The sequence below is a fragment of the Adiantum capillus-veneris genome, chromosome 22 (assembly GCF_014529385.1).
Source record: "Adiantum capillus-veneris isolate H3 chromosome 22, ASM1452938v2, whole genome shotgun sequence".
NCBI classification, from domain to species: Eukaryota; Viridiplantae; Streptophyta; class Polypodiopsida; order Polypodiales; family Pteridaceae; genus Adiantum; species Adiantum capillus-veneris.
Window position 1 is genome coordinate 116,670,961 of NC_140952.1, and position 13,364 is coordinate 116,684,324.

The 13,364-nt window shown below is 45.3% G+C and overlaps 3 protein-coding genes and 1 pseudogene across 3 annotated transcripts; 2 read left to right on the plus strand and 2 right to left on the minus strand.

Moving 5' to 3' along the window:
* Positions 1-3,615: 3,615 nt before the first annotated feature.
* LOC147430083 (uncharacterized) lies at positions 3,616-4,641 on the minus strand. Its single transcript, XM_086495100.1, has one exon. It carries the CDS (start codon positions 4,639-4,641, stop codon positions 3,616-3,618), a length of 1,026 nt encoding a protein of 341 aa, XP_086351226.1.
* Positions 4,642-4,954: 313 nt separating this feature from the next.
* On the minus strand, positions 4,955-7,253 carry LOC147430084 (uncharacterized; annotated as a pseudogene).
* A 1,082-nt stretch (positions 7,254-8,335) lies between these two features.
* LOC147430085 (uncharacterized) lies at positions 8,336-8,642 on the plus strand. Its single transcript, XM_086496066.1, has one exon. The coding sequence runs from the start codon at positions 8,344-8,346 to the stop codon at positions 8,584-8,586; it is 243 nt and encodes an 80-aa protein (XP_086352192.1). The 5' UTR covers positions 8,336-8,343; the 3' UTR covers positions 8,587-8,642.
* Positions 8,643-11,211: 2,569 nt separating this feature from the next.
* On the plus strand, positions 11,212-12,645 carry LOC147430086 (U-box domain-containing protein 30-like). Its single transcript, XM_086496262.1, has one exon. The coding sequence runs from the start codon at positions 11,510-11,512 to the stop codon at positions 11,999-12,001; it is 492 nt and encodes a 163-aa protein (XP_086352388.1). The 5' UTR covers positions 11,212-11,509; the 3' UTR covers positions 12,002-12,645.
* Positions 12,646-13,364: the final 719 nt, after the last annotated feature.

Sequence of the window (13,364 nt, forward strand, 5' to 3'; positions counted from 1 at the left end):
GGGCTGAACTGGGAATTGCTTGCGTGTGAGGGTGTTGAAGTAGTTGTTGCCAATTTGGAATTCGCGTGTGATGCGGAGAATTGGCGTCCAACTAGGCAATGTGAGTGGGTTGCGAAGATGACGGTGGTCGTGCCTTTGTTTTTGCCCTATGCTAGGGTTGGTGAAATGAATCCAGAGGCATGTCGTGTCGGAGAATGTAGTGTAGACCTTGTAGACGCCTTCTGCACGGTTGACAAGGCCGTCGGGAATGTCCAGATTTCCAGCGCATAGCTCGACCACTAGGCCCGGCTTCAGACACAATGTTGCTTGGAGACCCGCAGTTTGTCTGGCATCCAATGGAGTTGCTATTGTTTTGCTGCAAGAGGCGGCACACTTGTCAATTGCTTTGAATATATGTGGCTCACCGGGCAATTGTGCGAAGACCTTTTCATTGTGTTCATCCTTTGCCTTGTTAGAGTAGAATAGGTGTGATATGGTTATGTCAGCAGGCAGCTCTCTGTGGAAGGAGTTGTTAATGTATGCAAGGTCGCTGCTGGTGTGTGAGCTAGTTCTCATTCGGTTGAGCACCTCTATAAACTGTCCATCGGTTTGTCTCATTGTCATCGTTAATTCGTAGAACTTAAGGATTTCATGCTAGTACGAAGGTGCAACCGCCTCAAGAAGAGGCTGCTTGGTTGTGAATATCCAAGAGTCTTTGACTGGGCTAGCTTGGCAGAGGTCACCACAAAGTATGACATCTAGGCCACCAAAAGGTTGGTCGTGTTTTCTCTTGATGGCACGAAGACGCGAGTCGGCCAATGAGAAGACACTTGATCCTATCAAGCAGACTTCATCAAACACTACAAGCTCTAAATCTTGATAAAGTAAGGACAATGCATCTAGCTTTTCTACTCTGAGTCTTGTGTGTGTCGTAGTTATCAAAGGAAAATGTAAAGCTGAGTGTATAGTTGTACCACCAATGTTGAATGCTGCCTTGCCAGTATATGCCATCAGGAGTGCCTTAGAAAAGTCAGGATTGTGGCCCGACTTATGCGTGTAGAAACGAATGAGGGCTTTGACCAGCAAGAGCAGCATGAATGTTTTCCCAGTGCCTGCTCCACTTGTTAGGAAGAGATGTATCTTTTCGGATGGCGCTATGCGTTTTTTAAGCTGACATCGTCGAGGATGAGTCACTGTTGTGGGTTTAGTCTCTTTATTGATGTGTGAAAATCCTCATTGGTCATGCCAATATGTTTGGAAAAATGCAAAGCAAATGGTTTCTTTGTCGGTTGGTTTGATGGGGTGTTGATCATCACATTGGCATTGTTGGAATCGTTCAAGGAACTTACACTTCTCGTGTTGCGTGAGGTTGTGATAGCTGTTGCGAGTCTATCAAGTGGAGCTGGTTCGACAACGAACTATGATTCATTTTTTTTTACCGTCTCAATGTTCGAAGTGTAGACATCGATCCAAGATGAACCTTCGGGTAGGTGCTCATTCTCATGCCTTGATCATGGCAAGAAGAGAAGGCATTGTTCTCTATAGTGGTTGTCAGGGTCTTTGGCTTTGTTGTATGACGTATCGTACGATGTGTGCCCTCTGCAGCAACTTGTCAGGCCTAGAGGGATTTTTCGTTATGGAAGCGAACTGGGCCAAGCACATGGCAAAGAACGAGTGTGGTCTGGAGGCATATTTGTCAATGATGGAGGTAGAGAAGATTTCTGTTGTGTCAGGGTGCATTTTTTGTAGGGCGTTCTTCTTTTTGAGAACGAGAGTATGCTCTTCAGGTGGGTTAGTATTTATGTATATGAATTCTCTAGAGGAGCTATGCAATGGAAGCGAGAGACATATGTAAGCAGCTTGCTGTGAACTAATTTGCTCTGTCTTAAGGATTGTGCTACCAACTTTTCATAGTCTCTCCAACGTTGTTGCATTGTTTGTGACACAGTGATCAACTTGTGACTTGATTGCTCCTATTAATGTATTGTCCATTTTTGTCATGTATGAGGTGCAATAGCTCGCAGCTCCATGCGCATTAAGCACGGACTGTATATTTGTATTTGCATTCCAAAGTGAAGCTATCGATTTGTTGAAGTTGTTTGCGAATATATCGCTTGGTTTGAACTTGAGGAAAATAGTGGGTGTTGAGATAGTTGCTTGCAATGCAAGCAAGTACTGTTCCATGGAGGGTTGTACTTGTTCTAGCCATTCTTCAAACGTAGGGGCATTTTGTAAATCAATTTGGCTGAGTTGTTTTTCGATTTGTTGCAAGTAAAGCTTGCCTTGTCTAGCTATGTTTGCCTCAAGTATTCCTTGTCGGATAATAGCTGTGAATGGCATGGGAAAACGTGGAAATCCAAAACGGCAACTTTTGCTCTTCTTTTGGCAAGTCTTATGATGCTTGTGCTTGTAAGCTTCAGAAAGGTCATCGGGCAAGATGGATCTATCTGTGCTAATGTGGGTATCTAGAAATAATACAATATCTTGATCTGAGTGTGTTGTGAGTGATGGAGCATTTTCTAGCCACAATAAACCATGATCATGTTGGCTACCGCGACTTTGGAACTCCGTGATGAAAAAGAAGTCCTGTATTTTGCCACATTTGGAGGAATCAGTGCGCAACAACCATTTTATTGCGTTGAACCTATTGATGTAGAAACGAGCAGTTGTAATGGGATCGGCACGAACGAGGCGACGTTGATATGAGCTCAGACTCTCGTCAGGCTCTTGGCTCAGCGGGACTAACTTCTCAAGTGCAGCAAGGAGCTCTTTCCATCTTCGTTCTGCGGAGGAGAACGTGACAAAAAATGTAGGCGGTCCAAGTTGTCGGATCATTGCGAAGACATTTTTTTTCATCTTTTCCTTGTAGTCGGGGGACGTGCGTCGCGCCTCGAAGTCTCTAAAGCCTAATCTTGAGTTGAGAAGCCTCTCTATGTTTGTGTCTTCTACACCCTGCCTTGCGTTTAGCATTGCACCTCCTAGCTTTCCCTTGCGCATTCGCACCCAAACAGAGGAAGCAACTTGTTGTGACATGATTTTGATAGACTTGAAAAATAAATTCTCAATGTCCAGGGAGAATCTTCTATCGACGTTTAGGAGCTCCCACTTTGCGATCGTTTGATAATCTTTGGTCGCGGCCTCCCTATGTCTTCTAGGGGACCCGAAGAAAAGAGTCGGGAAGCTCAACTCCTCGCAATACTCGTCCGTGAAGATGCTCAACGGTGAATTGCCCTCACAAGGCACAACATGAAGAATCTTGCCACTGTAGTCAACAACCTTTGCCGCACTTGTGACCCCATGAAGCATGACATCAGTCTGATCATCCTCAAGCTCAACATCGTGCGTATTGTCGTTAAGGGTATTTGCAGGAGCCATACTTAGACTGGAAAGGTGTGCAAGCCACCTGTCGTTGATGGTGACACCTTCTCATGTGTAGAGTGGTATGGAGAGCAACGTAGTGGCTGCACACATTGTGAGCAAGGGTCACACAACACCGCTTAGGTAACATCTATCGTACTCGAGTTTCCGTTTGATGCCCACAAGGACAGAAGCCTCATCCTCAATGAAGCGAGGCAGCACAGCCTGTCTCTTCTCCAAGTTGGCAAGCACATTGACAACACTACCTCTAAGCCCATACTAACCATCATACGTCAGTTCACGTATCTTGGCGAAGGGAATACGAATGGAGACAAAGCGTGCCTCTACAGGGTTTAGATCTGACACAAAGGAAAGCGTTGGATTGAACCCTATCTCTTGCAAGCTCCACAGGCGGTTGCTATCGCTTGTCAAGTGTTTCTTGCACTGGTTGCAGATGTACACATCCGCATAGCGTCTTCGCTTCCTTGAAGTGGATTCCGCAACTAAAGGTAGAAGCTGGCGTGTTAGCTGGCGGCGGAACAACAAGCGTCCACATTTTTCGCAGGGTGTAATGGGCTTGTCCTTGATGCTTTTGTTGTATCTCTTAATCGCCTTGCTCAACTTGGCATGGGTGCGTCGTATTTGAGCACCGATGACCAGGCCCTTCTCGTTCTTCAGGCGTGAAAGCTTGCATTTCACGGCCTGGGTTGTGTGCAGCGTGTGTGGGTGTTTGGCTTGGAACATGCGGACGACCTCAATATCTGGCAAAGCCTCATGCAACAAGGATAGTTGATGCAAAGTGGCCACCTCATCTTCTTCCCATCGAACACGTGCATGGTTTGAGCACGTTGTGAAGGTGGGAAGGTATGTGATGCCGGTGCTTGTTTCGGAGAGCAGAATGCCCTTTGCAAGAAATAGTTTCGATGGCATCCCCAAGATGATTATTCTCACGCTTCCATTTATTTTCAAATACACTTTTAACCTACAAGTCACAGAGCGAGCGAAGGCCGTTAATATGTCGAGGCTAAGGGCAAGTGAGTTGGTGGATGTTGAATACAAAGACGAGAATTTTGTGACTGTCATTGTGCTAGTGGCCCCATCATTATGGAAGAAGAGGCATGCACCCAGGACAGCATGTTTGTCATGTAAGAAGCTCTCAAACAAGTCATTGAGCAAATTTGATCTAAGGTCATGCGGTGCACCTGTTGAGTTTTGGAGATGGTGTAGCACGAGAAAGATGTCTGAATTGTTCGGAAACTGTGCCGCGAAAACGGTATCGACATCATGTTCGGCCAAGAGAGTCATTGGAAAGACACGCAAAGATTGTAAACATTAAGTCAGCTTGTGTGTTTGTTTGTGTACGTGTGTTAGAGAGAGAGAGAGAGAGAGAGAGAGAGAGAGAGAGAGAGAGAGTCTGTGCTTTGGAAGGTTGAAAAGATGGAGAGGAAGGAAGAGTAGAGAGCGAGTTATGGAGAGACACCACGAACTTTCTTCTGAAACGGGATATAGAATGGACAAGCCAAAATTTAGTTCATCAATTGTAGAGGGATCTAGGTAAGGAAGGATAGTTATTCGTGGTGAAAGGCCAAAAGCTATTCAATACATGCTCTCAAAGCATCTAGGTTTCCAACAGAGGAGTGAAAGACATCATAGACCCATTTGTGCCAATTTTGAACACACCCTGGACAATAGATGTTGATAAAATATCCCTCGCCTTTGGAATGCTCTCCATGTACACCTCTTTGAAGCTCCTTGGCAAGCTCAGAAGACGATCCACCATAGATCTTGACACTTGAACCGCCACAACACGTCTGTCAATGCTGCTTCGAATCTGTGCCTCCATTCTGAGCGTCGTGTTGATGACGTGATCTTTATCGCAAAGAGAACAACACAGTCGGCCTTCAAACTTCTTCACCTTCGGCGAGTCACAAAATGAGCACAGGGAATGCAAGAGAGCTCTATTGAAGTTCACAAAGCGCAAAGTTCACAAAGCGCAAAGTTCACAAAGCGCAAAGTCCCCACAACCTACAAAAAAAACAAACGTGTAAAGACCACTAAAGATGTCTTCATCCGGTTGAGTGCAAACCATGCAAAGTCACCTCTCTATTGTAGCCGAGAGTCTCACACTGTCTATGAAATGCTATGGTCAATTCTTCCTTCAAACGTGATCCTCGCACGGGGGCCAAAGTTGTGACATCCAGAACAGACAATGTGCGCACCTTGCCAACAAAGAGGCCAATATTCCTAGCCACAAACATAACAATGTCCTCCCTAGCCATCTGGGCCATGACCCGATCGTAGTCTTGCTTTCGAGAGTTGACAAAGCTGACCTACATATGACAAAAGGTTTTTCAATATCAAAAGAAAGAAATGCTGGAGCCAATGCTTCTAATACGTATAGCTGCTTTGTCGTCTGGGGTCGGGCCATCAACAACAACCAAATCCCCAAATGTAGTACCAATTCTTTGATGGAAATTACGACTTTGCAAGACAACAAACGCCAGTGTCGCTAAGGGCGGACGTGGGCTAGTAGTCTCGAAAATTGCAGCGTCAGTAAGAAATGTGCTTATCTTGGTCTAGGGATAGAAAGCTAAAGTAACAGGGAATGGGTCACAAGGTCTAATGGTTGTCGACGCATCGACATGAAAGGAGAACAAAGTTGACCCAACATCATTATGGTTTTTAGCCCTCACAAGAGGACAATCAAGCCTGACGAACAAGCCGATCTTGAGCTCCCTGGTGTAGGTCTCAATGAAGGGATCCACAACGACGACTGTGATCGTGTCGATGCACTCGGCATCGACGATGTCGAACTTGAAGTAACGTGCATTTTTCTTTTGCCCAGATGAGATGGAATGGTATGTGCCATACCAATTCAAGATTTTCCCCTCTATGGAAAAAGGTGTACTATCCTCATCTATATCACTGATCATGAATAGCGGCAAGGTATCCTTGACTAACAAGCTTTTCCCTTTGTCGAGTAGCTTGCCACTGTCCAAGACATTCTGAGCAGCCGAAGATTGGCCAACTTCAGAAAATGAGGCTGCAGCTTTCCCTAATTCGCGAGATGGGCAAGGAAGTTATTGTTGAGAAGAAGACGGTGCTTTTGCGCACTCCTCTCCTAGTGGAGAGTATCCTTTGCTTGCAAAAAAAAGCAGAGCACCATCTTAACGCAACTCGACACTCAAGAATGCACTGTAGCGAAGAACACCGTAGACACGTTAAGGCTGTTCCACAAAGAATGATTGTGCGCATGGGCGATGCCTGCACTACCGACGGGATCGGTAGAAGGGCTTCCTTGAAGCAATGCACGCCTACACCTCTTCCCAGTTGCGATCTCCTCGAAGGCCGGATCTGGCGGCGACCCGGCAGAGCTTGACACCACCCGCTGCGATGAACATTTGCCTGCAGGACATGGAGGAGACTCAATGAACCTATGCAGTTCTGCAAGAGGGAAAGAAAAGCAAGAATCCAATTAACCATAGCATTGACTAGTTGAGGAAAGCAAAGAGAGAGTAAAAAATATCCTACAAGCAGCACACTCGCAAAAGCAAAGGAAGAACGAGGCGCGGAAACGAACTTATTGAAAGGATGCGAACAAACTTGCACGGAATATGATTTCTTTTTCGGTGAGCAAGCAAACAAGCTATTTAATCTTGGAAAATGTCACGTTTCAAATCCCTCGCCAGGTTGCATACACAAGAAGATTTAGAAATTTTCTCATCCAGGAAAACAGAGTCTCTCAATGTTTTTCATACAATGTATAACATCATGAGCCTCTGCTCGAGAGGCAACGTATATGGAGGCCTCCGAGCTAGGAAGCAACATTGCAAGTTACTCAAGCGAGCATGAACATAAAGAGCGTCAGGTGGAGCCTCTTGATTCACTCCCCTCAGGCGAGCGAGAGATGCGAGCATGTGTAGGGATGCATAAGTCAAAAGCTAATGAAGGACTGATGCTCGAGCCTGGCCTTGCTAAGGCTTGTGAGCTGTTGCATGTAGAGACAACTCGGAAAAGGTATAACCAGAGCATAAGAAGAGTGGGACTATGGGATACGAGACAACTGTTGCGTACACATGATGCTACTGCTAAGCCCCTTGCCCCGAATCGTACCCAGCCAGGTATACGGTGCTCCCCTCACAGAAGCTCATGATGTTGAGGCAAGTCACGCTGTGAGAATTCTCGTGCTTCTTGTGATACGCTACACATGACATGTATGGTATGGCAACAAGGAGTTAGGTGTGTGAATGACTACAGCCTTGCAATGGTCTCCATGCTGACAAGGAGTCTACATTGCTTGCACCCATCCCATCCCAATAGAAATACGGAAAGTATGAAGGCCATCCTTTACCGACCGAGCCCCATTACTCAAGTTAATCAATGCTCACATATCCCAGTTTGAAGCGTAGATTTCCCGGTTTCAATTTATTTCAACCTTTGATTTCCAAGGTCAAAATTTGGGCAATATAGTTCTAAATACCTTATTTTGGACATTGATTCTGATTATCTATTTGAATGGACCCTAAAAAACAAGATCTAGCAGTGTTTTAGATGTAAGACACTCTCTCTCTCTCTCTCTCTCTCTCTCTCTCTCTCTCTCTCTCTCTCTCTCTCTCTCTCTCTCTTACTCACTGTGATACACAATGACAATGTCGGAGCATGCTGTCCTGGAACAAGATACATCGGTGGCATTTGTTGAGCCATGCAATACTTACAGAACAGACGATATGTTCTCAATTTGCAGCAGCTTCAGATCAAGCACGGAGGAGAACGCAAAGCAATCTCTAGCAAGAAGCAGGGTTCTAGTTTTGGAACTGCAACATCCATGGGTGCATCATGCAAAAGGTCTGCACATGGAAACGATGACTGATCCTTTAGTCGAGGAGTTGACGCAGCTGAGTAGTGGGGGGAAAAGTCGATGTACATGTGACAAGTTCACTCCTCATGCTACTCACAACTTTACTTGCCGATGTCCCCTATAGTGTAATTGCACCGGCCTTGCGCAGAATGATGGTTATAAATGCCACCGGGTTCGAGTTCATCATCAAAGTCAAGCTTCAGGCTCCCGAATCCAAGGTTGATTCCGAGATTGAATGTGTAATTGCAGTGGTGGATGAGCTGGGCATCACTGTTGAAATGGTGGGAACAATAATGCAACGTGTCCTGCCAGCTGTCGTTGCCAGCCGCCACTCGGCCATTGCCGAAGCGCTAGAAATTCTGCTGTCCCCTGCTGCCGAGGTAAAGGACTGAAGGAACTTCACATAATCTTGAAACAGTTTCAGTGGGCATGACAAAGAGCAACAACAGATACTGTGCCAGATGATTATTAGTCTAGCTCTCTCTCTCTCTCTCTCTCTCTCTCTCTCTCTCTCTCTCTCATTGCAAGATTCCATATAACGAAGAGCCGGCCAAGACTGAGATCGATAGTATACTGTAGGGCTTAGTGAACAAGGGTAGCATAACTACTTTTATTAATAACAAGTACAAGCAAGTAATATATTTTGGTCTATTGAGGACTTGAAACTCGAAGTGCAGCTAAGGCCGAGAATTAGGCTCGTCATGTCATGCTCAGTTGCCTCATCAAGTGCACGAAGCCGAAAGAAAGCAGGACCAGCAAGAACACCAGCACAAGAAACACTTCGAGTGCATCGCTCGCAAGCGAAAAGAAACCAGGACTGACAGTCAAAATCAACACGAGCATAGCATAAGCAAATCAACAATTATCGACATACATAACTTCACATAATCTCGAAACAGTTTCAGTGGGCATGACAAAGAGCAGCAACAGATGCTGTGCCAGATGATTATTAGTCCAGCTCTCTCTCTCTCTCTCTCTCTCTCTCTCTCATTGCAAGATTCCATATAACCAAGAGCCGGCCAAGACTGAGATCGACAGTATACTGCAGGGCTTAGGGAACAAGGGTAGCATAACTACTTTTATTAATAACAAGTACATGCAAGTAATATATTTTGGTCTATTGAGGACTTGAAACTCGCAGTGCAGCTAAGGCCAAGAATTAGCCTCGTCATGTCATGCTCAGTTTCCTCATCAGATGCACCAAGCCCAAAGAAAGCAGGACCAACAAGAACACCAGCACAAGAAACACTTCGAGTGCATTGCTCACAAGCGAAAAGAAACCAGGACCGACAGTCAAAATCAACACCAGCATAGCACAAGCAAATCAACAATTATCGGCATACATAAGCGTACACGAAACCGTTGAGCAAGCAGGGAAACAAACCTCCGGAGAAGTCCATGCTCTCACCACCACTAGGCGAGGCATTGCTTGCACTCCCTTCACCGCCACTAGTAATACCAGCATCCGATGCCATGATAATAAAGGATCCAGATACTTTAAGCAAAACACACAACCCTCAAACCAATTCGCAACAGATGCCCGACAAATTTCAGCTGCTCATGACCAACAACAACCTCTTCAACAGAATTCGGCAAAAGAAAACGTTCGTTCACATATGGTGACTCAAGTGAACTTAAATTTGGAATTCCAACATATCAGCACATAGAAATTGGATAGTGAAAAGAGAATCTTCCGCCAAATAGTGATAGCTCAAGGCTTAAACATCGAAGCAAAGATCAGCACTTCCTGGCATATTTACAAATGCAGGACACATAGAATCTTCCAGTAGATAGATACATCAAAATCTGAAGCAGTGAAAAAGACTTGAGACTTGTTGCTACATCTACAAAAGACTTGCTGACATATTTAGAAAAGACTTCCTGGCATATTTACAGAGGCAGGATAGAGAGAATTTTCCACTAGATAGATAGCTCAAAAGCTCGAACAATAAAAGAAACTTGAGAATTCCTGCTACATGTACAAAACCATGACACAGCATAATGACGATCGGTTGAGACAGGGGCTTCTTACGACACTGCGTTTTTCTCATCTTTTATACAAGCTACAATGAGCATCTGGATTAATATATTCTAAGCATTGCATCCCAACATGTGCTCTCAAGCACGGAGAATGAAGACGAACGCCATTCAGCACCTAAGGCCACACTTGCTGACGCCATTGAATGCAGTCGCCCCTAAAATCACACGGATCCACAACCTCGAAAAGCATCCAGACAGCTCCCGCCTTCAGCATTGAACACACAACACTGCTGTGTGAAAGATCCGCACCACTGCACACGTCCTTTGGCAGGAGCAACACAAAAACACATGTACTTGCTACGTGCCACCTTCATGGGAGGACGACACCTCCTACACGCGTCGCCTTCTCTGCTAGGAGCATGGCAAAAATCGACAGGACTTGCCAAGAGCAGGCCGCAGCAGGAAAAGACGTTGCAAGTTGTCTCAAACAACCTTTAGTGAACCTAGGGCCACGTGGCACTCATCCAATGGATATATCGAACGGCCAAAAAATTGCAACAACTTTGCAGCCCAAACCCTATGGCCTTCCGCAGGCCAAAAACAACAACAAATAAGTGAGGAAAGTGGGGCTCATTGCAAAGGCTCATGAAGGCCAAGAAAATACGTTTTTGGGAGTGGAATTTGTGAACGTAACTGTTTGAACTTTGAAGGGCAAGACGGGAACCGTGTCAACGGCCTTCACACGCAAGACCCCGTTATATTCACACGCAAATCCCCAACCATAATGCTAATATAAGGTTCACCCTTTGCATCAATTTTACTACACACATAATCCTACAAGACCCTCATCTGCAGGCCCTCCGTTAAATTAGCTGCAGCTTATAATCCTTTACAAGGCGCTACAAGACCCTCATCTGCAGGCCCTCCGTTAAAGCTGCAGCTTATAATCCTTTACAAGGCGCTACAAGACCCTCATCTGCGAGCACTCCGTTAAAGCACAGTTCTTTCTAGTCAATATGCCCTCTCTTGTGAGAAACTCTTACAAAGCAATACTGGGCTAGGAGGACAGTTCTTTCTAGTCAATATGCCCTCTCTTATGAGAAACTCTTACAAAGCAATACTGGGTCTCCTAGCCACACAAGCGGCGCACGTCCTAGAGCAGATCCTATAACACCTGCAGCCATCGATCGGCACGAGTTCCGGCCGGCGCCTGCTGCCAATGAGAGCTCCATTTCTTGCACAGATGCAGATCTCGCAACCGCCACATCCTCCGATTCATCCTCCTGCAGCTTGAGCTTTGATGTTAATAGCTCACTTGATATCTTCCTCCAAACGATGCCACACCTGAACGACATCCAGGATCAAATTCGCATCCTCGACACCGCATGCAATGCCTATTCTAGTGTAGCAAAGCCGATCATAATTGACCGACGTGTTGCAACTGGTTGCGTTGCAGTCATCCTCAACCTTCTTAGTACTCCTGAAGCTCATGCCCACTGCCTCACCGCTCCCATGGGCGCAGAGAAGGCTCTCCTGCTCTTAGATCTCATAACTACTGAATCAGAAGCCGGTTGTACCACCGTTCTTCAACGGTCCTCCTCGGTCATAAATACACTAGGAAGAAAGCTACTGCGCATCTCAGAAACCTGCACGGCATCCGTCATGGCCATTCTGGTCACCCTTTGCAGCAAATCTAATGGGGAGTCTTTTCGCCAGGCCATCTCAAAGACGGCCATCCCCAGCAAGTTGGTGTTGGTCTTGCAAGTAGCCTCCAAGGGCTCCACCAAGCAGAGCGCAGGCAAACTCCTGCAGTTGCTGCACGCGTAGCCACCATGAACAAGATGATACCACTTTACTGAAAGTGGATCATGCGAGTCGCGACTCACCACTTTAATGCTTTAGATTGGATTCACGCTATTAACTAAAGTGCAGGTGCTGATGTGCATGTATTTGATTAGCATCGCACATTGAGCAAAAGTTTGTCCGACATTAAAGGGCCTAGAATTCCTCAGATTTGACCTGGAGAGGTCAGGGACAATTAGGTACTTCACACACTCTGCTCCAAAATGGATGCTTACTCTTGTGACTTACATGGAAGCCAAACATGATTCCTTTACCTAGAACAAGGGCCGCCAAATAGTGCTCCGTGAAAAGGCAATTACCATGCCCGTACAAATTGAACTTTGGGCATCTAAATCAATAGGATATATAATCTAGCTGTCACCACCTTTACTTTATTATAAGCATGTGAGAAATTGTCTATGTATATACCTTGTATAAACTCCACCTAGCTATTTTCGAAACCTGTTGTTGGCGAGGAGCGCTGAGATGTGTCAGTGCCCTTAGACATCCTCACAAAAGTTGTATGCCAACAGAAAAAACCCCGTAGTTGATACCCTCTAACCAAACACATTGGTCATTCAATTGATGCTTAATAGTAATGGAAGACACCTCTTGGAGCGAATTCTGCACTTTGTGTCTCTTTAACTCTCCTATTTATCTCTTGTGCAATATAAAATCTACCATATCAAAGAGATTCCCATCACTTTAAAGAGCAAGTTTGCTAAGTAGAACAACCTACTACCCGACACTTCTCAAAAGCAAGGTAGGCCAAGTGTGAAACTATGAAAAGCTTAACTCCTTAATCACAATACAAACAAGGTTGTAGACATTGAGCATTTGTAGACGGTCCTACAAATAGAACAAACTGTAGAACACAATCTCTTTGAAGACTCTCTCTCTCTCTCTCTCTCTCTCTCTCTCTCTCTCTTTGAGCGAAGCATGTAGTCCTCTCATGTAATTCCGTATTGCAATGGATGTGTAAACGAGAATACAAATCCAGAGCTAAAGCCCTCATCATGATATGGTAGTGATGTGTGTGAACACAATAAAGCCACTTTTCACCCTCACAAGGAACGTTTTTTCCTCTAGCTTCTATATACATCCATAGCCTCTTGTCTAACGTCTACAAGAGATTAGTTTGTAGGTATCAACCTAATCTCCCTATTTCTAATCTCTACCCTATCCATCTAACATAAATTCTATCCTACACCTAATCTTTCTATCTACTTCTCTCTCTACACCCTATCTTTACCTAATCTACCCACCTCTATCTCTCTACACTCTCTACACCTAATATATACCCTCTATATAGAGAGGGTAGGGAGATAGAGAGGACATAGAGAGAGAT